A 23,089-nucleotide genomic window follows, 5' to 3' on the forward strand; every position below is an offset into this window, starting at 1 on the left:
ACTCAGTCCACTGACACAAACCACCTACAAGCACCGCAGCCATGGCCATCACCAAGATCCACGCTCGTTCCGTCTACGACTCTCGCGGCAACCCTACCGTCGAGGTCGACGTCGTCACTGACACTGGCCTCCACCGCGCCATTGTCCCATCTGGAGCTTCCACCGGTTCGTATCACCGATGACCAGCTGTACACACTCTCTTCTGTTGCCATTGACGAGCTTGACGTGCTAACGGGACCGCAGGTCAGCATGAGGCCACTGAGCTCCGTGACGGAGACAAGACCAAGTGGCTTGGAAAGGGTATGAGACGCGTCCCCTCTCTCCCTCTCTCCTCTTCTATCTGGGCAATGTATGGCTAACACGGTGTAGGTGTCACCAAGGCCGTCGAGAACGTCAATTCGGTCATTGGACCAGCTCTCATCAAGGAGAACATCGACGTCAAGGACCAGTCCAAGGTCGACGAGTTCTTGAACAAGCTCGATGGCAGTGCCAACAAGTCTAAGCTTGGTGCCAACGCCATTCTCGGTGTCAGCTTGGCCATTGCTAAGGCCGGTGCTGCCGAGAAGGGTGTCCCACTGTACGCCCACGTCTCCGACCTTGCCGGCACCAAGAAGCCATACGTTCTTCCTGTGCCCTTCCAGAACGTCCTCAACGGCGGTTCCCACGCCGGCGGTCGTCTTGCTTTCCAGGAGTTCATGATCGTCCCAAGGTACGTCTCACCAGCAGTTTGAGCTCTTTTTTTTATTGTTATGTTTTTTTTTGCTGAGGTAGGATGCTTACTGACCTTGGTAGTGCCGCTCCAACTTTCTCTGAGGCTCTCCGCCAGGGTTCTGAGGTCTACCACAAGCTCAAGGCTCTTGCCAAGACCAAGTACGGCCAGTCTGCCGGCAACGTCGGTGACGAGGGTGGTGTTGCTCCTGATATTCAGACCCCCGAGGAAGCTCTCGACCTCATCACCGAGGCCATTGAGCAGGCCGGATACACCGGCAATATCAAGATCGCTCTTGACGTTGCCTCTAGCGAGTTCTACAAGGCTGATGCCAAGAAATACGACCTCGACTTCAAGAACCCCAACTCCGACGAGAGCAAGTGGCTCACCTACGAGCAGCTCGCCGACCTGTACAAGAAACTCGCTGCCAAGTACCCCATTGTCAGCATCGAGGATCCCTTCGCCGAGGACGACTGGGAGGCCTGGAGCTACTTCTTCAAGACCTCTGACTTCCAGATCGTTGGGTATGTTCTCTTGATTCCCCCTCTCTCTCCTGCTGACTCGCCAAAAGAGGCAAAGACTAACAGAAGATAGTGATGACTTGACTGTCACCAACCCACTCCGCATCAAGAAGGCCATCGAGCTCAAGTCCTGCAACGCCCTCCTGCTCAAGGTCAACCAGATCGGTACCCTGACCGAGTCCATCCAGGCCGCTAAGGACTCCTACGCTGCCGACTGGGGTGTCATGGTCTCCCACCGTTCTGGCGAGACTGAGGACGTCACCATCGCTGACATCGTCGTCGGCCTGCGCTCCGGCCAGATCAAGACTGGTGCCCCAGCCCGCTCCGAGCGTCTCGCTAAGCTCAACCAGATCCTCAGAATCGAGGAGGAGCTCGGTGACAACGCCGTCTATGCCGGCGAGAAGTTCCGCTCTGCCATCAACATCTAAGCCCCCCAATCTTGCTGTAGTCAAGATAAACTCAACAAAACCTGACCCCTTTGCCAGAGCTATATACCAGCCCTGGCAGTAATCATCCAACGACGTGACGAACTGGGGACGTAGTTAAGCAAATAAGCAGACCCTGCTTCAATAAAATAACTATATGTATTAGAGAAGAAATGAACAAAAATCACGAGTTAACATACGCAACCTCCTTGTTGAATTTTTCCTTCCGTTTGTCTCGTTGTGTCTCTTCTTTTTTTCTCCCTTATCTCCAGAGGCCGCGATGACTAATACGTATGTTTACATAAGGATTTAGTAATCTGATATGACTCCGCATAGCCAATGACGCTTCGTTGGGCAGAAAAAAAAAGCGACGCAAAAGAAGAAAAAGTTGAAGAAACTTGAACTTCGCACACACACAAACACACGAAACGCACAGAGAAGGCAGAGAGCGAGAGAGCGAGAGAGCGCATACCGACGTCGACCTGACAGATATCTTCCGGCTACGCGTGCACGAGAGCCCTTGATTTGCGATATTTAGCGAAAAGACCGGCCAGTCCGTACAGCCAACTCCCCCACCACCACCACTCCTCCGCGAACACACCACCAAGACTCAATCTAGTCGACCAGCACCAGCGGCTTCGACGAAACAACAGCCAACGAACCACCACCGTGAAAATACAAGAGCGGAAGCGATATCGCTAGAAAACACGAAGCAACAAGCGTCGAAAGCCCAGCAACCATGCCGCCGTCAAAGTGGGGTAAGCATCTCTTATCCGTTAGCTGTTCCTGAGAGCGTCCGTCCTGTTCCTGTTCCCACGCCGTGGCCCGTCGTTTGTGGGATGAGATGGTCTAGTTACCAGGATCTGTCTGCGTGGGATGCGTTGGCAATCGCATCAACTACATCATCATACATGAACGACGAACACCTTGCTTGGTTAAACCTCCGGGAAGAGCGGTGAGACCAGGCACGAGTGGAAAGGGAACAGACACGGACTTTTTGATAGACTTGACAGGGGCTGACATGTTTCTTTTTCCTTGCCTTTGTTTACTGTAGAAGATGAAGAGAGCACGCCTCCATCGTCGCCGCCGCCAGTAGCTGCTGCCGCCCGCCGCAAGTTCGATGACGAGGAAGACAGCGATGAAGTGGGTGACCTACTTACGGAATTAGTTGTATTGGAAGTGCCAGTGGGCTAACAGGTGACAAAACATAGGTACTTGATGACTGGGAGGCTGCCGAGGACAGCGAGGTTGAGCGTGAAAAGGCCCAAAAGGCCGCTGCGGCCAAAGCAAAGGCCGACGCTGAAGCCCAGGCAAACAAGAAGAGCCGTTCCCAGCGGATAGCCGAGCACCAGGCTGCCGCCGCACGGAAACGAGAGGAAGAAGAGTCAGAGGAAGAAAGCGACTCGGAAGAGGGCCTGGCTGCCAAACGTGAGAGGCTACGTCGAACCGAACAAGATGCAGACCTGAAACACGCGGAAGACTTGTTTGGAGACATCGACCTGGCCCGCACCCGCAACCGCACCGCACCCACCAAGAGCGTGATATCAGACGCCAATGATCCCACCAAATCTATAGATCTAGCGGCAATCCCACTCTTCAAGCCCACGACCAAGCCCCAGTTCACCGCCCTGACCACAGCTCTCGTACCGCTGTTGACAGCCCAGTCCAAGAAGCCAGCATATACCCTCTGGCTACAGGACTTCACCAAGCAACTCGTCAAGGATCTCCCCAGCCAGGAAATCAAGAAGATCGCCAGTGCCATGACTGCTGCCAGTAACGAGAAACTCAAGGAAGAGAAGGCTGCTGACAAGAGCGGCAAGAAGACCAAGGCCGCGAAGACCAAGACCAGCCTTGTTGCCAGTCGTGGAGCAGACCTGAATGCATACGATGATGTTGGTGGCGACCTTGGAGACGACGATTTTATGTGATTTTTTTTGCTCTTCATCTGCTTCCTTTGATATATCCCGGAGTTAACGACCTTTTCTAATATCCCCATATCATCATGCATACCCCCTTACCCACAATCATCCATCTACCTACACTTTTCCATCATCTACCTTTTCTTGCTTCTCCCCTATTACATTCATTCCCCCTTCCATCAGCAAAAAGTTTAGACCATGGCAGTCGAGCAGCAGCCATCCAGCAAGCACATTCAACCCAAACCCCATCTACCACAGACTAGATTGAGACAACAGCCTACCCCTTACATCCCTTCTGACTTAGTTTTAGCTATTCTCTTTACTTTAGCATGCTAGGTTGTTTATTTTTTTTGTTAGGACTATTACCTAGATTTCCGTCTTTTCCTTCTTATCCTTTTCCTCCCATAGAACTGTTCGATTATATAGCTGTATGAACTATCTTCCCTAAGTAAGACGTATTACTTAGTTATCTACTTCTGGCCTATAAATAAAAACGATATTTATCAGGGTCTTACATGTGCGACGAGTTGACACACGACATCTATCCATGCCTACTCCGTATATACCTATGGAATGAACGGCCAAAGCGCTCTGTCGCTCAATGTGGTGTCTATAATGCACAGCCTTGGTTCCAACAGTTTAACTACTTGCCCGTCGAGCTCCCTTGATCTCTCGTAACTATTTTATTCGCCGCTTTCCATGTAAGACCTGCAGCAGGTAAAACTACATATCCAGCGAGGTTTATAGGTTATTTTCTCTTCTTGCTAACCCTTTTCTACAGGTGCCAGAGAGGCTCGAGACTAGCATCAAGAGACGGGGGGCTTTTCGTGTTAAGCTCACTGAAACATCCTCGCTTTAGCTCCGAAGCGGGCGTTCAGCCGCATCCCTGACCACGTTGTCGCAGATCCGGACGTCAATCCAAATTGACGACACGAGATACAGATGAAATCTCTGTGCCAGCATCCACCAGGGAGCAAAAACATGCTGAGTATGTGTCAAAGATAACCAACCAGTGTCCCTGTCGCCATTAACTGGTGCGGGCTCGCTGTTTGGCCAGATGGCAAGATTTTGACAGTGTGCACGTCGCCAAATCGGCACCTGGACAAGTGGGAGAGCTCACTGCACAAGAGACATGATGTATAGCCAACCCGGTGGGCGGGTAACTATATCAATGATCCATCGTTATTTGTGCTACAGTTCCATCAACCATGCCGTGTCAGGCTTCTTGCACTACAACAGTGCCGGCGAGTCCAAAGGGTAAAAGAGGCGAGCCTCTTTCTTTGCCCTTCGATTGACAGTTTGACCATGCCGAGCAGAGTCACGATAAGCGACTCCAAGGTCGACGAGGAGAGCTGGGCGAACCTTCAGCAGATATCCCAAGGCCTTGTATCTGGAACTGAGCTCATGCGCTGCGAATGGAGGCAATATGAATATCCTGTTCGGTGAAAAACTCTACAGCCGTTAAGAAGATGATATCGATATATATTTGCCACAGCCTCGTCAAGCGTTACTATGGCTGGAATCGTCAGCTGCTGCCCTCAAGCTTCAGCCTCCAAGCTCCAAACAAACAGCACGATTGAAGCAAGGCGTATTCTCCGCCGCGACGACTTTTTGTCTTAAATCAGCCTCCAGCGCATCGGACGGGCTCAAAGGTTTACTGCAAAGCTAGTCTACCATGGCCAGAGCGCCTCCAGCTCAATCTTGCCCGTTATCATGACTTTGAGCTAGGTCCGTTATGGACAAGAGGCCTCTTGGACGCTGAATGCAACGGCAGGATATATACCTTTGATCCAGACATACTTCAACTGCCTTCTATCGCCGTTCTAGGCATCCACCTCGCGTGGGACCGTTTAGACCTGGCCATGGAGATATAAAGTCGCCTCAGTGCCCCCCCATCAACTCTGTCCTCTGCTCTATCCCCTAGCTAAGGGATCCATACTCTGTCAGTCGAACTTATGACAGAGGCTCAGGGCAGCGAGATATCGTCCTTAAGAGCTAGTCCTGCGGTCAAAAACACCCTGACGCTATCATGACCTCAGAAACTCCGACACCAACCCATACCGTGAAGGTTGGCTCGAAGGAGAACCCCCACGGCTACTACCCAACCGCCGTTTACGCAAATGTTGGTGATGTGATAGAATTCGAGTTCTACCCACGCAACCACTCCGTCGTCCAGGCGGACTTCTTAGCACCATGCGTACCCTCCGCGCAGAAACGGTATTTCTATTCAGGGATCTTCAATTCCTTTAACGAATATGATGGCGTTCTGGTTGGTGAGGTGCGTTATTCATGCAATTAAGCGGCTCCTCAAATCCGTGCCATCCTTATTTCAGAATGCTAACTATCAAACATCGCAGCCGCCGTCGTGGAAGCTGACAGTGAATGACTCAGAGGTATCGTATCCTGCCCCAAATGTCCTATACCAGATCATGCTAATACAGAGTGTCTAGCCTCAATTTTTCTATTGTACCGCTCTCGGTTCGTGCATCAAATATGGCATGGTCGGAGCCATCAATCCTGTAAACAACCCCTGACGTTTCTGAGCCTGTGCTTCAGTCTATTTGTTAACTAACTGCTTTGTCCTCGACAGAACAAGACTATGAGCTGGGAGGCACAACAATCAAAGGCCAAGGAGTATCCGTATATGCTGACTCCGGGCCAAGCACCACCAGCTGAAAATGATGGCAGTGCGAGCTCTACATCTTCGACTACACCTCCTCCGACATCAACTCCCACCTCATCCCCGAACCCACAGCCAACGCCGCATCATTCGGGGCTAAGTCCTGGAGCCATCGCGGGCATCGTGGTCGGAAGTGTCGCTTTTCTCGCCATCGTTGGCGCACTATTCTTTGTGCTCGGCCGCAATCGCGTTTATCGTAGGTGGCTGGAGTCCGAAGACGGCACCAGCGAACGCACACGACGATGGACCATGGCCTCGGGAGCTCCCGTGGCAAAACGCGAGGACCCTAGGTGCATGAGCTGGGATGGACAGAGCCCGTACAGCCCTGCCCCTGACATAGAGCGGCCACCAGAGATGAGAATGCCTAGAGATCCCGATCCCCGAGTGGCGGAGTTGACCGGCTCACCACAACCACCTTGATACCCAGACCTGCTCCTTCACTTGGGCCATCATTGATCTGCAGGTGAAAGCAGAAGGAAACGTCTGACAGATTGGCCGCAAGCTTTATAGACACTGGCCAGGAGCCGGTCGTGGTGGTATGTTCAAAGGTACCCGGGCTTTTCTAGCTAAATTAAGCGCTAAGCGCTAACGAACCAGCCACTACTAGAACACTTTGGGGCTTCCAATACGTTCTGCCAGTCAGGATAAGTTATCCTTCACGTTTTACCTACTGTGTCATTGAATATGTCTTTAGGCCTATTTTTTTTTCTCAGCTTGTCCATTGGAGTGGTTTGTTCAGAAAGCCTTTCGATGATTACTGACCATTCTATCTTGATCAATAAGGTAGTGATCGGCTTTCGCCAGATGAAAGTTAAACATGTAGCTAACTTTGAGCTAATATTTAGTCCTTACAATAAATAGACTTTAGTGTAACTAATGGAGTGATTGGAATACATATCTAGATTTCTGGCATGCAGCCCGCTTCTCGTCCAACGGGATTCAAGGGCCAGATAACGAATACTCGTTAACCAAATCTTCGCACCCCTCCAGATCCAGGTTGCCCAGGGATGTGATGATGGTGATGGTGAAACCACACGGTTACATCCGACCAGAAGGCCATACACCAGCGATGCCGAGCGTTATCGCTGGGCCACTGCGCTACTATGCTCGATGGTGGCTCTCGTCTTGAAGTGCTCGAGCCTAGGAACTCTCGGTTTGGTCCCATAAAAATCACTTAGGCCAACACCCCATGGCCAGCTAGCACTGGTTGCAGCATGAAACCCCACCAGAGAACATCCTTCGCCAACTGGTTAACTCTCCGATCTGCCACGGAGAGTTTACTATCTATCAAAATCATATAGGGCCTCCTGGCTCTAGAATGAAGTGCACGATACCCAAGATCATCAATCGCCATCAGTGTCTTTCTTTACTTCTGAGTACAGAGTTTACTTACGTACTATACCGCATGTAGCACGCCAATCGCTTCACTGTAGCAAAACCTTGACCTTTCATTCTGGGACTGAGTGGGCGTACATACAGTAGATTGCATACCCTCGTGCCGGTATCCGAGCCGCCTTCTACAACCCATCATTACTGAAGCTATCCTCAGGATTGTCTTCTTTCGGAACCATTATTTTGAATAAAACTTGGCTAATATGCTAGTATCCGGCTTGTTCTAGCACTTCTTGCACCTAGCCTATGACGTTCGCCTCTTCCATATCAGCAACGCTAGAGTCGCAACATCTCCATCTGCTTCCGTAGCATTGCCTGGAGCGACTTTACATCGTAGATCAAGGGGTATTAATTGATTTAGAGATAAAAGGGTCATCTTTGCTTGTATTAATGCCCGGTGTATCAATGCACAATTCCGAGCAGTATGAGCCTGAGGCCCAAAGTAGAAAAATAGGGGGATATATAGTAATGACAGGGCTGGGAGATTACCTCTTACTTACCTGCCAACTTCACTCTCAAGCCAGTTTGAAAAAGGCATAGTGGTGCATATAACCTCACGATCCGGCCCACCGGTGTGGTTAAAGCCCAGCGGGCCGCGTGGGGCCTAAATAAATAACCATGAGAGACCTCGGCATGAGCCTTTCTGCAGATGAATTTGAAGCAAAGTGCAGGATGCTGGAGCCTCATCTTTGGGACATATCTCAACGGAAAACTTCTCCGCACAGCCTCACGGCAGCTAGCTGCTTGGATCAGAGGAACATACATCACGCAGCCACATGTCACCTTGTAGAGGTAGAGGACGCAAAGAAGCAACGCGTTCTCAATCCATCCAAGGCGAAAGATGTAAGTGCTGACCATCAAAATCCTCAGTTCTGATGAAGTTCAGTTCTCCCTGGGTATTAGGCAGTAGAGATGATAAAACACCACCAGGTAATAATTCCTGTGTTAGAAGAGGGATGAGCCCTCCAGGTTTTTTACTTATTACGTGACCAATTATCGATTGCATCGTAACGCCTTTGGAAATGCATCACCAGAACGCAATAACTGCCCTCTACTGGATCAACGGCAGCTAAGTGCTATGCACGTTATTCCTAGACAGCTCGCCAGGGTCGAAGGGGCCCTATATATCGGCGGCGTGTAGGCGGGAGAACCACCTTTACGCGCCCGGCTGTCTATGCTGCCCACTTTTATAACACCCTTCAGACTTACCTTCTTCATGCCAAGTTTCTCCTCTCAACCACCTGGTATAAATAATCAGTGTCATTGATCGGTTGAGGTCATTATATCGTGCTAATACGTGATGACTAAGATGTACAATGACTAAGGTACAAGGTGACGAATATACATGATGACTAAAGCCTAAGATGACTAAGGTCTATGATGACATAATAACAATAACCTGTGACAATCATTTCATTTAATGGTCATTATTTTATTTAATATAGTAATTATATTATTGAATATAGTAGTTATAGGTGTAGTATTAATATTATATCTAATATATTTTATATTAGAAAATTAATATTCTAATAGTACTCCGTATTTATTACAAATCTGTATATTTCTGGTATAGGAGGCTGTATTAGTCATGTGACAGGGGGCTCGAAGAAGGGGGTGGATGGATAGATAGATAGACGAGACGGCGAGGAAGAAGCAGAATATGAAGATGAGAAAGGAGATGGCATGGCATGACATGGCAAGGCTGTGTACGAGTCATCAGACTGTCTGCCAGGGTAGAAGGGAGAAAAGCAGAGAGGGTGTATATATATATATATATAGAGTTATATATTATAGGAGACAGGCCCCAACGGCGCCGGATGACAGGCAGCCTGGCGTTTCATAGGCAGCAAGCAGAGTCAGCGACCGCAGGCCAGGCAGACAGGCGCTTAGCTCAGAGACAGCCTGACTCTTCTCTCGTCTCATCCTGCAGCAGCATCATCATTAATTACAGAGATACAGGTAGAAGTAACGGTGGTGTAGGGCACTTAGTCGACTGGCCACCGTAGCCCAGGGACAATCAGCACCACCGGCAACTCATTTTGTACATCGAGAATAGAAGTAGAAGTAGAAGCGAGAGATAGAGAGAAGATCATGTCATCATGCCATCAGGCTATCCATCATCCCGGCGCGTAGAAGAGTAAAAGTACAGTTAGCGCTGGGGGCTGCTCTGCTCGCTAGTTAGATGAACAAGGCAGACGCCGACCAGATAAATAAGGAGAAGAGACGAAGAAGAAGAAGCAGAAGCAGAAGCAGAAGACAGACAGACAACTAGATAAATAGGACATCTTCATCCTCTTCTCTACTGTGTCTCTCCCTCTTCGCCTTCTTCTCCCCTGAAAGTGCTGAGTGCTGCTAAAGGGACCCTCTTCGTGCCTTGCCTTGCCTAGCCAGACCCATCGTCATCTTTTTTCCCACACATTCTTCGTGCTTCGTCGTCTTCGTCTTCTTCAACAACGTCAACTTCCAACCAACAACCAACAACAACCTCGACAGCAACAACAACAACCCATCCACGCTCACACGACTCGACTCTCTCTTGCAACGAGACTGAACTTCTCTTCTTGTTTCTGCTGATTATACCACTCGTGTTCTCCTGCTCGCTTTCCCCCCTGTGTCCCTCGGACTACTTCGATTCCGCCGTTCAATATGACATCTGAGGTACGTTATTTTTTACCCCTCCTGCACACACACACAAGCCCGTCCCTCGCGTCCAACAGAGACGGTGCAGGACATGCAGGGATGCTCTGGATCTGTCGTGTCTGCTGTTTTACTCACTGCTTGATGACTTTTTGATACTGATGTCTTTTGATTTGGTTTGCAGCGTGAGAGGTAAAGGATGCATTTCTCGCGGACCCTCTCCCCTTTTCTTCCTCCCCTGGGGATGGCCTGACTGACGGGATGACCAGCAAAACTTTCCTCGCGAGGCTCTGTGAGCAGGCCGAGCGCTACGATGGTAAGATAGAGACCTGCTAGGGGGCACGAGAGCGACGCTTTCTCGTCTTCACTCGCTCTGCCCGCGTCGTTGGATGGCTTGCTGACTGTTTGGCTCCTGCTTTTGGCCGTATACAGAGATGGTTACGTACATGAAGGTAAGCCAACACCACGCATCACGCACCCAGAAAAACGCCAGATTACAGGCCATGACAGATACTAATGGTCTCTCTAGGAAGTTGCCAGCGTATGTTTGACTTGTCCCACTCACGTCTGGGATGCACACTCGACGTGACATACCTATCTATTCTATCTATCTGTATCTGGGGAGTCCCTGACGATAAGACTAACCCACCCTTGCCACATCTCTAGCTCGGTGGTGAGCTCTCAGTTGATGAGCGCAACCTCCTCTCCGTCGCCTACAAGAACGTTGTCGGAACCCGTCGTGCCTCGTGGCGCATCATCTCCTCCATCGAACAAAAGGAAGAGTCCAAGGGCTCTGAGAAGCATGTCCAGGCCATCAGCGAGTATCGCCAGAAGATCGAGCAGGAGCTCGAGCGCGTCTGCCAGGATGTCCTCGATGTCTTGGACCAATCTCTCATCCCCAAGGCCGAGTCCGGCGAGTCCAAGGTCTTCTACCACAAGATGTACGTCTTTCTTACTCCCGAAAGAAGATGAAATTGCATACTCATACGCATACTCTATTACAGGAAGGGTGACTACCACCGTTACCTCGCCGAGTTCGCCTCTGGCAACAAGCGCAAGAACGCTGTCACCGCTGCTCACGATGCTTACAAGGTCAGTGCTTCTATCTGAGTGATAAAAGGGTCCCCCTTTTCCTTCTTTCTCTCTATTGTTGGCCTCGATCTAACGTGCCTAGAACGCCACCGACGTCGCCCAAACTGAGCTAACCTCCACCCACCCAATCCGCCTCGGTCTCGCCCTCAACTTCTCCGTCTTCTACTACGAAATTCTCAACTCGCCAGACCGTGCCTGCCACCTTGCCAAGCAGGCTTTCGATGATGCCATCGCCGAGCTTGAGTCTCTCTCTGAAGAGTCCTACCGCGACAGCACCTTGATCATGCAGCTTCTGCGTGACAACTTGACTCTCTGGACCTCATCCGAGAGCGGTGAGCCTGAGCCAAGCATGCCTCCTCAAGCCCCTGCTGAGGGTGCTACTGAGGAGAAGAAGGCTGAGGAGACCCCCGCAGGTGATGCTCCTGCTAAGTCTGAGGAACCCGCCTCAGCTTCTGAAGTTAAGAAGGAAGAGCCTGCTGCTGAATCCTAAACGGGGATTTTTTTTCAACAGTCAGAACCCCTAGGCTTTACTGGCGACCGAACTGGCAAAGGGCAGAGATTTAAGAGATTACAAAAAAGAAATCAACCAATGAAAAAATTTTCTAAAAAAAAGAAGCCCCTTCTCGCCTTTCCATCGCTCCCCATCTAGCCTCGCTCTGTGTTCTATCCTGTCTCTTTTTTTTCTACTTATTACAATATTCCCGACTTCCGACTTCCATGCCAAATTCCCCCTTTCTTTTCCTTTGCCTTTCCTTTCCTTTTATCTCAAGGGTTGTCTTATCTTCTGCTGGATCGGCGGAGTTTTTAAAGCACTTGGAGAAAGACTTTATGTCTGGACAGATCGGAATCCCCTGTTGTTTCTTTACATTCCCCCTCCCCCCAAACTACCCACTGCCTTCATTCCCCCCCATACCACACACCCCAACTACACACACATTCCCCATACCACTGGCACCGCTATCCAGTCTTGTCCTGCTTGTTGCCTTCAGAGCTTTGCGGCCCTGCTGAGTCAGCTATGCAGCACATAAAATATCAGTAACAATGACTTATTAACACCTTGTGCTTGATTAAGTTGCTGTTTTTCTGCGTTGGCAGACTGTATTCGCTGATACTAGTTATCTATGCCGCTGGAGTAGATATTATGGGTGCATAAGTAGTTAATCTAGTAGTTTTCACAGTGACAACTTTGATATATAAACAAAGCACCATTTCCATTCACTGTATGCTTTGTAAAGAGTATGGTGGGCATACTTGTAGACATTGTTTGTGAACCTCCTAAAAATGCCACTAAATGATATACTGTTTCATAGATGCAGTTCTAATATTAACAGCAGGCTGATTTATACTCCTCCCTTGGTTGTAAGATTTACTATATTACCTTAACCTTATAAAGAGTCATCTTGGAATCAAGTCACTGATTAATATAACCTTGATCTGCATTCAAAGCTTGGAAACTATAAGGCCGGGGTTTCAATCCTGCAGGAAGCGAATAGGCTATAACAAGTCAACCCCACATAGTAGACAAGACAGAATACCCAATGCCTTGACTCTTGAGGAATGACTATCCCTAACCATTTGCTTTATTAATATTACTGAGTTATTCTCATGAATCCACAGATATCTCCTCTGGTCGAGTTTGAAAATATACAACTTACCTACCTAGGTAGGTAACAAACATAAAAATGAAGGAGATTATATTTACTACTGGCTTGCTGGGTATAGCAACACACAGCTAATATATTTCCTAGATATGCATTGTGACTGAATATAGCGTGTGTCTTGTAGAGAGAGCGTCTGATACTAGATAGAGTTAAGGCTATGGCTCTGCATCAGCCCTAACGAAACCTTGGTGCCGCCAGCCTCGTTGCCGGAAACTTAAATTGTTCACTCTTTTGTTACATTGTAGCAACTCAGGCAGGAGTTGTATGGGTGGGTTAAATGCGGGTGTTGGGTGTGATTTGAAAATAGATAACGGGTTGCCAACGAGGTACTATAAAGGCTGCCATATTATGTATCCTATAAATTACAGACTTAGATCTTCCAGAATGTCAGAAACATTTGCAAAAGATAGTTCAGCCATGGTTTCCTCCCATAACAACTCTGCCACCTTCTTACCTTCGTCCGTGTATACGAAAGGTGCCATACTAGTGAAAAGCCAGTTAGGAAGTTATCACTTTGAGGTTGGTGAAGATATCAAGACTCACGGCTGTACTTCCCCATCTTCCAGGTATTGTCCATGTGACTCCGAACCATGCTTAACGATGGCATTAGTAATAGAGCGAGCGCCAACAGCAGCAGTGCGAGCAAAGACAAGCTTAAATATGCCAAATAAAACCCTCTGCAAGCTGGTCTTGTAATTCCTAGTCAAGCTTGTTTTGCAAAGGCCAGGGTTAGGAGTGTTGATGGTAGCAACCGAGGGAGGCACTTGTTTGGCAAGCCGTGCAAGAAAAAGCTGAGCAAGTAGCTTAGACGTTGCGTAACGATCATGTGGATCGAAATTATCCTCCTTGTCAAAGGCGGGTAATAAAGGGACTGAATCTCTCTTTTTAAACTTGGCCCAGGAAGGGGTATCAGAGGACACATTAACTAGACGTCCAGGTTGTCGAGCTGAATTCTTCTCCCTTAGTACCGGCAGTATAAGGATAGTGAGCAATGCGAGTGAGAAGTAATTGACCTGTATAACCTCCTCATGCCCGGTCTTCTCGTTTATCGCAAACGACAGCCTTGTAAAGCCAGCATTGTTGACAAAGTAGTCTAGTCGTTCAAGTGTCCTGGTTCGCTCCACAAAGGAAACAATGGAGCCATAGCATAAGAGATCCAACTCCCAGACCTCGATGGAGTAATTCTCGGCTTTTCTTCCAGAAAGTAGCTTTCCCCTTGCTTCCTCGCCCTTTGTAATGTTGCGAACGGCGACAATGAGCTTGCTTAGACCGAGATCTAGCAGCTGTCGTGCACATTCGAATCCAAGACCGGTGTTTGACCCAGTGATGATGGCTGTTTTTCCTGCTAGGTCTACCTCATTACGAGAGGTCACGGGTGGCGTGGTGAATAGTTGACGTTGATAAAAAGCGAGAGAGGTTCGCCTCTGGAAAACAGCAGCATCAAATTCCGTCATAGTGAGGTATTTCTATTCTTTTTCATTCGATAAAGAATAGCATATCAGCAGGTTATTTAAAGGTTGAGGCTTGATTTTGGTAGAGATGATGGTGGGAGAAGTGTAGGCTGGCGTGGTGAAAACCAACGTTTGGTCAGGGGGCCGGGTATTCAGGCGTCCACATGCTCATTCGTGTAACTTCTCTTCATAATTCTCCCTTCCTCCGGTTTCGGGGGACGCTGTGGGTATATTCATTACTCGCTACTATTAACATGAGTAAGCCGATGTCTGGCTGTTGGGAATCTAGTCTAGAGGAATGTTGAAGGCCACCGTTGAATGTAAATTGGTTGCTGAGTGATGTTAATATACATTGAGTACAACAAGGCAGTGCTCTACAAAGACGCCCATAAAGCTAAATGGCCAATATAACCGCTCACTAGACTTCTTTCGAGATATTCAAAATTCACTCCTCTTGCTTGACTTTGATGTTGCGAAGTCGAAAAAAGAAAGAGAGAGAGACGATGTCCTAGAATTGCTTACCTAAGTCATTGAGGCTTAAAATCACCTGAGTGCCACGTGGAGAATCACATGACTAATTAGTGATAAGCCTCACGCTATCCTTCTTTCGGCTAAGAAAAGTCCGGACTTACGTACAGCCGATGCCCGAAAAGACCACCTGGCCCGTTGATTCGAGCTTCCGCGCGCGGCTTTTCCTTTGAAACCGCGAAGGCGAAGCATCTGCATCTTCACTTTTCCTCCTGGTCACAGCAAAGTCTTCGGCTGGCGTTCTCTTTCTCGGCTTCACTGCGACTGGATTGGTGACAGAGCGGCTCTTTTATACTCGCTCGTCTGCTCGAAACACCCTCCCCACCCTATCGCGATCTCAGTTGTTTTTTTTTTTTTGCGGGGAAGATCTCTCTATCTCTCACCAATATCCTCCTCGCTCTGCGTACTGTCGCAAAGCGCAAATCCTCCTCCTATACCTCCGGGCTCGGGACAAATACTATTGCCGTCTATGGGAGAATCGTACAAGCCAAATTGAGTGGCTGATTTTACCTTTTTTCAGGTTCTCGTCGTCATTGACCGGCTTCGATTTGTCAGCGTAAAAATCCCTTGAGGCCACGGGTACAAATTGGAGCTTTTAAGTCTTTTACTCTGCGACCTCCGTCTCTCTCTTCTTGCTCCTAGCGCAGAGCTTGAAGAAAGATAGACGACCATGGAACGTTCGTTCCTTTCCACTCCGCATGAGGTGTTGGCGCACTTCAGAGTGACAGAGGATCAGGGACTACAGGAAAGCCAGGTAGCGAAACATAGAGAGAGATACGGTTCCAATGGTGTGTAACTGTCCCGTGAGTGAAGGATGCGGCTTGCTGTAACCTCGTGCTAACCCATTGGTTGTATGTAGCTCTCGAAGAAGAACCTCCAACGCCGTTGTGGCAGCTCGTTCTGGAGCAGTTCAAGGACCAGCTTGTTATTATACTGTTAGGATCAGCTGTGGTATCCTTTGTATTAGCATTGTTCGAAGAAGAAGAGGGCTGGACTGCCTTTGTGGACCCTATAGTTGTAAGTGCTATACCACCCTGCTATTGCATGCATATACTAATGCACTATAGATCCTTACCATTCTTGTCCTCAATGCAATTGTCGGTGTATCCCAGGAAAGCAGCGCCGAAAAGGCTATTGCGGCTCTTCAGGAGTACTCAGCAAACGAAGCCAAGGTCATCCGTGATGGAGCCATCCATCGCATCAAGGCTGAAGAGCTTGTTCCTGGCGATGTGATCTCAGTGGCTGTCGGTGACCGCGTCCCGGCTGACTGTAGATTGCTCACCATCCAGAGCAACAGCTTCCGTGTCGACCAGGCTATTCTAACCGGTGAGAGTCAAAGTGTTTCCAAGACTACAAACACGATCAAGGACCCCCAGGCAGTGAAGCAAGACCAGATCAACTTGATCTTCTCCGGCACCACTGTTGTCACTGGTCATGCTACCGCTATTGTGGTTCTTACTGGCGCGAACACTGCAATTGGTGATATTCATGAGAGTATCACTGCCCAGATCTCGGAGCCTACCCCTTTGAAGCAGAAGCTTAACAACTTCGGAGACTCATTGGCCAAAGTCATCACCGTCATCTGTATCCTTGTCTGGTTGATCAACATTGAACATTTCGGCGACCCGAGCCATGGAAGCTGGACCAAGGGTGCCATTTATTACCTCAAAATAGCCGTCTCTTTGGGTGTGGCTGCTATTCCAGAAGGTCTTGCCGTTGTCATCACTACTTGTCTTGCCCTCGGAACTAGGAAAATGGCTGCTAAGAATGCTGTCGTTCGATCTCTTCCCTCCGTTGAGACCCTTGGAAGTTGCAGTGTTATCTGCTCTGATAAAACCGGAACTTTGACTACAAACCAAATGAGTGTCTCTCGCATTGTTTATCTGAATGAGGCTGGTAACGGTCTTGAGGAGATCGAAGTCGAAGGCACTACCTTTGCTCCCGACGGAAACCTCAAGCAGAATGGAAATGTACTCAAGGACTTGGCTGTGTCGTCTGCCACCATCCAACAGATGACCGAAGTTGCGGCCCTTTGCAACGAAGCTGAGCTTGCCTACGATGCAAAGTCTGGTTCCTTCAGCAATATCGGCGAGCCGACCGAAGGTGCTCTCAGAACATTGGCAGAGAAGATTGGGACCGACAGCGCCGCCATCAATGCCAAGATCAGAAATCTACCGCCCGCCGAACGTGTACATGCCGCCAGCAAACATTATGAAACTCGATCTCCGGTCCAGGCTACCTATGAATTCTGCCGTGACCGGAAGAGCATGTCCGTCTTGGCCGGGAAGGGAAGAAGCCAGAGACTTCTCGTCAAGGGCGCTCCCGAAACGATACTGGAACGATGCTCTCATGCGATTACTGGACCAAACGGAGATAAGGTTGCTCTCACAAAGAAACATATTTCGCTGATCCAACAAGAGGTTGCAGACTACGGCGACCAGGGGCTCCGTATCATTGCCATCGCTAACATCGTCAATGTCCCTGAAACACCCCTGCTACACGCCGCTCAGACATCAGAGGAATACGAGAAACTGGAACAGAACATGACGTTGATCGGCCTCGTTGCCATGCTTGACCCCCCACGACCAGAAGTCCGCCCATCTATTGAAAAGTGCCGTGAAGCTGGTATTCGAGTTGTTGTCATTACAGGAGATAATCAGCATACTGCTGAGTCTATCTGCCGTCAAATTGGGATTTTTGGTAAAGACGAAGACCTCCGTGGCAAGAGCTTCACTGGCAGAGAATTCGATGAACTTAGTGAGCAAGGGAAACTCGAAGCAGCGAAGAATGGCATGCTCTTCTCCCGTACTGAGCCAACTCACAAGTCGAAGCTCGTTGATCTCCTGCAATCAATCGGACATGTTGTAGCTATGACTGGAGACGGCGTCAACGATGCCCCTGCACTAAAGAAATCGGATATCGGCGTTGCCATGGGCTCTGGAACAGATGTCGCTAAACTTGCAGCCGACATGGTTCTTGCTGATGATAACTTTGCTACCATCGAAGTTGCTATTGAAGAGGGAAGATCGATCTACAGCAATACCCAGCAGTTCATCCGCTACCTTATTTCTTCGAATATCGGAGAAGTTGTATCCATCTTCCTTACCGCGGCTCTAGGCATGCCAGAAGCTTTGGTTCCTGTCCAATTATTGTGGGTCAACCTGGTAACTGATGGACTTCCTGCAACCGCCTTGTCGTTCAATCCAGCAGACCACGATGTTATGAGACGTCCGCCACGCAAGAGGGATGAACCTCTCGTCGGAGGCTGGCTTTTCTTCCGCTACATGGTCATCGGTATCTATGTTGGTGCTGCAACTGTCTTCGGTTATGCCTGGTACTTCATGTTCAACCCAGAGGGCCCTCAAATCTCCTTCTGGCAGCTGGTAAGTTTAACTTATTCTTCTCGTACACACTGTCATACCTTAGCTCGACCTAATGCTGATCCCACTTTCTAGTCACACTTCCATAAATGTTCCAGGGAATTCTCCGAGATCGGGTGTGACATGTTCAGTAATGACATGGCAAAGTCCGCCTCTACCATCTCTCTCTCCATCCTTGTTGTGATTGAGATGCTGAACGCCATGAACGCGCTCTCTTCCAGCGAATCCCTCTTTACTTTCCCACTGTGGAACAACATGATGCTCGTCTACGCGATCATGCTCTCTATGTCTCTCCACTTCGCTATTCTATATATCCCCTTCCTTCAAAACTTGTTCAACATCCTGCCACTTAATTGGTTGGAGTGGAAGGCTGTTCTGGCCATCAGTGCACCAGTTGTCGTTATCGACGAACTTTTGAAATATATTGAGAGAGCTCTTTACGTTACGCGCGTTACTCCTAACCGCGAACCAGCGTCTCAAAACGGATCCAACACAAAGTCAAAGGCGTCATGAACATCAAACCCAGAGTTGTTTTGAAATCTCCTTTTGTACCGTGATGTACGTACCATGATCGAAGAATCTCCATTCTTGCAAGCATTGTTGGCCAGCCCCGATATCACAGAAGCCCCCGCCTAGTCAACCGAATACTACCATCTCCCAAGAGGAACAGAGAGAGTAGCGTGGGACAGGCTGGAATTACAGCGGGCACACAAAACATTGATTTTCACAAGCTTTTATCTGGCTTGGTTTTGGCTTTGATTCTATTTCCCTTTACCTTAGAAAGTAGATTATATTTTCAGTCATACAGGCGGAGAGGGGCATGTGTTTTCATTCTAGATTCCTACGAGTTCTCACGAAGTGTAAGCTATTTTTTTACGAGGTTATATAGTTACTATATCAACGAACATATATTTAAGTACACTTTTACCACGTTCCCCCGACCGAGCTATGTTGGGAAATATAGCCGGTCGAACCATTCCCACTTTCCACTTATCACAGTCCCTCAGCTAACCGTGGAGGATCGATGATGCAAGTGTGATCGGCGTCTATGCATACTTAGAATAATACGAGGCCAGGGACACCGGTGCATCTGGAGTAGCGTTTTTGATACTTGGGCCGAGGCCAAGAAGAGTCAAAGCTGCAACTGCATGCTGCTAACCACTGCTGTGGGCTCACTCTTCTGGTTTAGCCGGTTTGACAGGGAGCTACTAAACGAGCCTTTGGTGGAAACGAAAGTGTGACCCGCTAGTTAACTAACTAGCAACTAACTAGTGCAAGGAACCTTGTAGAAGAAGCGGAGCTATTTTAAGTGAAGCCCTTCTTATACCCCTGGACCCAAGTAGATTCAAGTTATGGAGTAGATAAAAAGAGAGCGGGAGCACGAGATAGCAAGCGAAGAAGTGATGCTCAAATCGCAATAAGCTAATAAAAAGCTAAAAAAGTGATAACTATGTACTAATGGGGTACATCATGAAGAAATAAATAATATGTGCAGGGTTTGATATGTTCAAAAAGTTTGGCACTCAACCAGTTGATGCAATCAGGTCAGGTGTAAAAATGTACTAGGAAGGGAAATGGTTGAACTTCTAGTTCAGAAAATGAGGGGATGGAAGGGGGCCGACCATTTACTGGCCGCTTCCGTTGTAGAGGAGGCGGTTGGTGGTGCCAGAGCCAGGGTTGCTGATGGCAGGAGTGGAGAGCTGCTTGAGCTGGTCGCAGACGCGGCGGGGGTCAGCTCCCATTCCGATCAGGTAGGCTCCCATACCAGCAACGTGGGGAGAGGCCATAGAAGTGCCGGACATGCTCTGGCTGCCACCACCTGGGCGAGCGGCAATGATGTCGGAACCAGGAGCGTAGATATCAACTGAATTGCTGTTAGTCTTCAGCTGTACAAATCGCTAAGAAACAGAAACATACCGATTGAGCCCCAGTTGGAGAAAGAGGACTTGCTGTCTTGGATGGTGGAAGAGGCGACAGTGCAGACTGCTGGAGCAGAGGCAGGAGAGTAGGCACGGGCATCTCTCTGCAAAAGGGGTTGATTATTAGTAAATCGAACAAAGCACGATACTAGACTGAGAGCATATGGGTCAAACTCACGTTGTCGTTACCAGCGGCGACGGCGACGAAGATACCAGCGTTCTGAGCACGGGTGACAGCATCGTTGTTGGCCTGGCTGAAGCCACCACCAAGAGACAAGTTCATAGCAGCCTTTCCAAGGATACCGCGCTGTTGAGCATCCTGGACACAGTAGTTGATACCGGCAATGATACCGCTGGTGCTACCGGATCCATCGGAGCCAAGGACCTTAACGGCAACAATGTTGGCGTTCTTAGCAATACCAAAGGCAGTACCGGCAAAAGTAGAGGCAGTGTGGGTTCCGTGACCGTGGCGATCAGCGTTATCACGGTCAGCAGTGTTAGTACCCCAACGGGCACGTCCACCGAAATCCTGGTGGCGAATATCAATACCAGTGTCAACACCGTAGATGGTGACACCACGGCCGGCAGAGTCATCGAAGACGTAGTCACGGCTTCCAGCACGGCGGTGGGAAACACGTCCAAGACCCCAGCTGGGTGCGCTGCGCTGGGTGGTAAGGCCAGAGATTCTAACAACCTGGTCCTGCTCGACGTAGGAGACCTATTGGCGTTGTTAAAAAAACTTATTCAGATCTAGAAGGTTTGGCCGGGAAGAACACATACCTTGGAGTCATTGAGGATCTCCTCGAGGGTGTCGCGGTCGAAGTGACCGTGGTAACCTCTCCAGTTCATGATGTCGAACTCACGCTTCATACCAGCGGTGTTGGTGCCTCGCTTAGCCTTGTTGGTGGTGTGGATGCTGGCGACGGAGGAGACGTGAGCCTTGAAGTCATCATGGGAAACACCATCCTTCATGACAACAATGTAGTTGTCGGCGATCATTTCGCCATTCTTGTTGCTCTGAGTCTTGAAGACTGCGCGAGCATCGGCGACAGCGAATGCTGCAAGAAACACGGACAGAGTCTTGAGGCAGACCATTTTGATGGATGTTGATTAAAGGAATGTAAAGGAGAGGAGGATTGTCAGTGATTGCTGATGGAGAGAGGAAGCAAAGGGTATCAAGCTGGAGGGCACAAGGCCCATTTTATATTTCGCTCTGTGTAATTCCATTTAGATAGAAGAATAGCCACAATTTCGGAGGGGGCTTGTTTCCGCCCTCATCTCCTACCAAGGTCACAGATACCAGACGGAGTAGAATGGAAGTAGATGTCCGCAGGTTGTCAGGATACCCCTTGAAAGATAGTTCCACAGGTCGAAACAGAAAGAGATGTCTATAACACGGCAAGATGCGGCATAGTACAGAGGTCAAGAGTTGGCCAAAGCTGACTCTGTAATACCTCGGTCTCCTATAAAAAGAAAGAACCGAAAAGAAATTTGATGTATCTGGGTATCATTTTGCTGTTGGGGCGATAGCAAGAGATATGGCAGGGATACCAAGCACTACTAAGAGTTTCATCCATGAGTCGGATGACTTGTCCAGTCCCCGCAAAGTACCGAGCCATTGATTAAGAATTACCGTCAGTAACGACCCCACGGGGTTTTGACAGCGCAGGCCGCATGTAGTTGAACGCATAGTATGCGCCAAGTACCTGTTGGGTGTGAAGATGTCGTGATGTTGAGCTCTCTATCAAAAGGCTACCCGTCCAAGGTTTTCCAGGGGTACACCGGGAATATGGCTGATAAGAGTGAGTGGCCGAAGAATTGAGAGTTTCAGGAGCAACCCCGTACTCTTGGCTATGGGGAATAAACCGAAACACATGACTAATATTTCGATATCTGTCCTATCATCATTCGTTATCTGAAATTAGGGCACCAAGGGCTATCGTCAAGGGTGATAGGGGAATATGCGCCCTGGTTTGCGATTTTGGTGTTCAGGATGAGGCAATCGATGTTAACCCCAGGGCGCAAATACGGCTTTGCGCCAATGGGGGCCCTTCCATCTCGACTGACCGCAAACTGCGGTTACTCCGGTGCATGAACTATATTCTCGACTTTTAAGGAGCTCGTATACCGGAAGGTTCAAACGGCCTCAAAAAGAACCAGAGCAGAAAATGGAAAATTAAAGCGCCCCTCAGAGGTGGTGATATCAGTTGCATGGCTGTCCCCCGTCATGGGCCATGTATGGACGGAGAATGTCCTAATAGAGACTGGGCTGGCAGCAATGAGGGGAAGCCCTGTGAAATTGGCCACGGACAGCGCCTTTTAGCGGTTTTCCTGCGTGGGGAAGTATCTTCCATTGCTGGTCTCACGTTTCCGCCATCTTTCTACTCAGTACTACTGTTGATATGTTTCGATAGAGGTGTGAAAATAAAATGAGCCGGATCATCGTGGATCGTCGAGATTAGGCGCGAGCCGAAGAACCCGTTGCTCCCAGCTTCGAGATCGTCCTCAAAGATCAACTGGAAGACACCAACCGGACTTCCACTGCTGCTGATCGAGTTGATCTTCGCGACCGGCGACCTGCGTGTAAGTGTACATATACTTAGTTAGGGCTGATACTGCACCTTTCCTCTTCGGGCCCGGAAACCGGAGAAATGTGGCTCCAGAAGGTCACGTTACTTTCTTATTTCTGCCACACCGAAACATCATCAAACATCAAACATCAAACATGCACAACAACAAACAAGCCTTGTTGCTGTTTGTGACAGGGCAAGCAAA

At 49.0% G+C, this 23,089-nt stretch overlaps 8 protein-coding genes across 8 annotated transcripts; 6 read left to right on the forward strand and 2 right to left on the reverse strand.

Annotated features, from left to right (window-relative positions):
* Positions 1 to 41: 41 nt before the first annotated feature.
* Positions 42 to 1,658, forward strand: MGYG_04708 (enolase; the record flags this gene model as incomplete). Its single annotated transcript, XM_003172068.1, has 5 exons — positions 42 to 165; positions 244 to 300; positions 370 to 709; positions 793 to 1,233; positions 1,304 to 1,658. The coding sequence occupies 5 exons, from the start codon at positions 42 to 44 to the stop codon at positions 1,656 to 1,658; spliced, it is 1,317 nt and encodes a 438-aa protein (XP_003172116.1).
* A 736-nt stretch (positions 1,659 to 2,394) lies between these two features.
* Positions 2,395 to 3,583, forward strand: MGYG_04709 (hypothetical protein; the record flags this gene model as incomplete). The annotated part of the gene is made up of 3 exons (XM_003172069.1): positions 2,395 to 2,413; positions 2,710 to 2,798; positions 2,867 to 3,583. The coding sequence occupies 3 exons, from the start codon at positions 2,395 to 2,397 to the stop codon at positions 3,581 to 3,583; spliced, it is 825 nt and encodes a 274-aa protein (XP_003172117.1).
* Positions 3,584 to 5,603: 2,020 nt separating this feature from the next.
* MGYG_04710 (extracellular serine-rich protein) lies at positions 5,604 to 6,674 on the forward strand (the record flags this gene model as incomplete). The annotated part of the gene is made up of 4 exons (XM_003172070.1): positions 5,604 to 5,852; positions 5,932 to 5,967; positions 6,025 to 6,093; positions 6,165 to 6,674. The coding sequence occupies 4 exons, from the start codon at positions 5,604 to 5,606 to the stop codon at positions 6,672 to 6,674; spliced, it is 864 nt and encodes a 287-aa protein (XP_003172118.1).
* Positions 6,675 to 8,264: 1,590 nt separating this feature from the next.
* On the forward strand, positions 8,265 to 8,606 carry MGYG_04711 (hypothetical protein; the record flags this gene model as incomplete). The annotated part of the gene is made up of 2 exons (XM_003172071.1): positions 8,265 to 8,489; positions 8,550 to 8,606. The coding sequence occupies 2 exons, from the start codon at positions 8,265 to 8,267 to the stop codon at positions 8,604 to 8,606; spliced, it is 282 nt and encodes a 93-aa protein (XP_003172119.1).
* Positions 8,607 to 10,142: 1,536 nt separating this feature from the next.
* Positions 10,143 to 11,936, forward strand: MGYG_04712 (14-3-3 family protein epsilon). Its single transcript, XM_003172072.1, has 8 exons — positions 10,143 to 10,304; positions 10,468 to 10,475; positions 10,553 to 10,599; positions 10,716 to 10,735; positions 10,813 to 10,824; positions 10,950 to 11,224; positions 11,288 to 11,375; positions 11,458 to 11,936. Exons 1-8 carry the CDS (start codon positions 10,293 to 10,295, stop codon positions 11,863 to 11,865), a joined length of 870 nt encoding a protein of 289 aa, XP_003172120.1. The 5' UTR covers positions 10,143 to 10,292; the 3' UTR covers positions 11,866 to 11,936.
* A 1,462-nt stretch (positions 11,937 to 13,398) lies between these two features.
* MGYG_04713 (retinol dehydrogenase 12) lies at positions 13,399 to 14,490 on the reverse strand (the record flags this gene model as incomplete). The annotated part of the gene is made up of 2 exons (XM_003172073.1): positions 13,399 to 13,519; positions 13,580 to 14,490. The coding sequence occupies 2 exons, from the start codon at positions 14,488 to 14,490 to the stop codon at positions 13,399 to 13,401; spliced, it is 1,032 nt and encodes a 343-aa protein (XP_003172121.1).
* A 1,195-nt stretch (positions 14,491 to 15,685) lies between these two features.
* On the forward strand, positions 15,686 to 18,908 carry MGYG_04714 (Ca2+ transporting ATPase; the record flags this gene model as incomplete). The annotated part of the gene is made up of 4 exons (XM_003172074.1): positions 15,686 to 15,803; positions 15,875 to 16,032; positions 16,083 to 18,398; positions 18,471 to 18,908. 4 exons carry the CDS (start codon positions 15,686 to 15,688, stop codon positions 18,906 to 18,908), a joined length of 3,030 nt encoding a protein of 1,009 aa, XP_003172122.1.
* Positions 18,909 to 20,020: 1,112 nt separating this feature from the next.
* Positions 20,021 to 21,409, reverse strand: MGYG_04715 (oryzin; the record flags this gene model as incomplete). The annotated part of the gene is made up of 4 exons (XM_003172075.1): positions 20,021 to 20,259; positions 20,313 to 20,418; positions 20,493 to 21,032; positions 21,095 to 21,409. The coding sequence occupies 4 exons, from the start codon at positions 21,407 to 21,409 to the stop codon at positions 20,021 to 20,023; spliced, it is 1,200 nt and encodes a 399-aa protein (XP_003172123.1).
* Between the last annotated feature and the right edge of the window lie 1,680 nt (positions 21,410 to 23,089).

This window comes from Nannizzia gypsea, genomic scaffold (assembly GCF_000150975.2).
Source record: "Nannizzia gypsea CBS 118893 supercont1.4 genomic scaffold, whole genome shotgun sequence".
NCBI lineage: Eukaryota > Fungi > Ascomycota > Eurotiomycetes > Onygenales > Arthrodermataceae > Nannizzia > Nannizzia gypsea.

Bases quoted from the DNA above. Each gene is read 5' to 3' on its own strand.
- MGYG_04712 (XM_003172072.1), top strand. The intron at 10,600-10,715 runs GTAAGATAGAGA...GGCCGTATACAG, and splicing joins GCAGGCCGAGCGCTACGATG to AGATGGTTACGTACATGAAG. The intron at 11,225-11,287 runs GTACGTCTTTCT...ACTCTATTACAG, and splicing joins AAGGTCTTCTACCACAAGAT to GAAGGGTGACTACCACCGTT.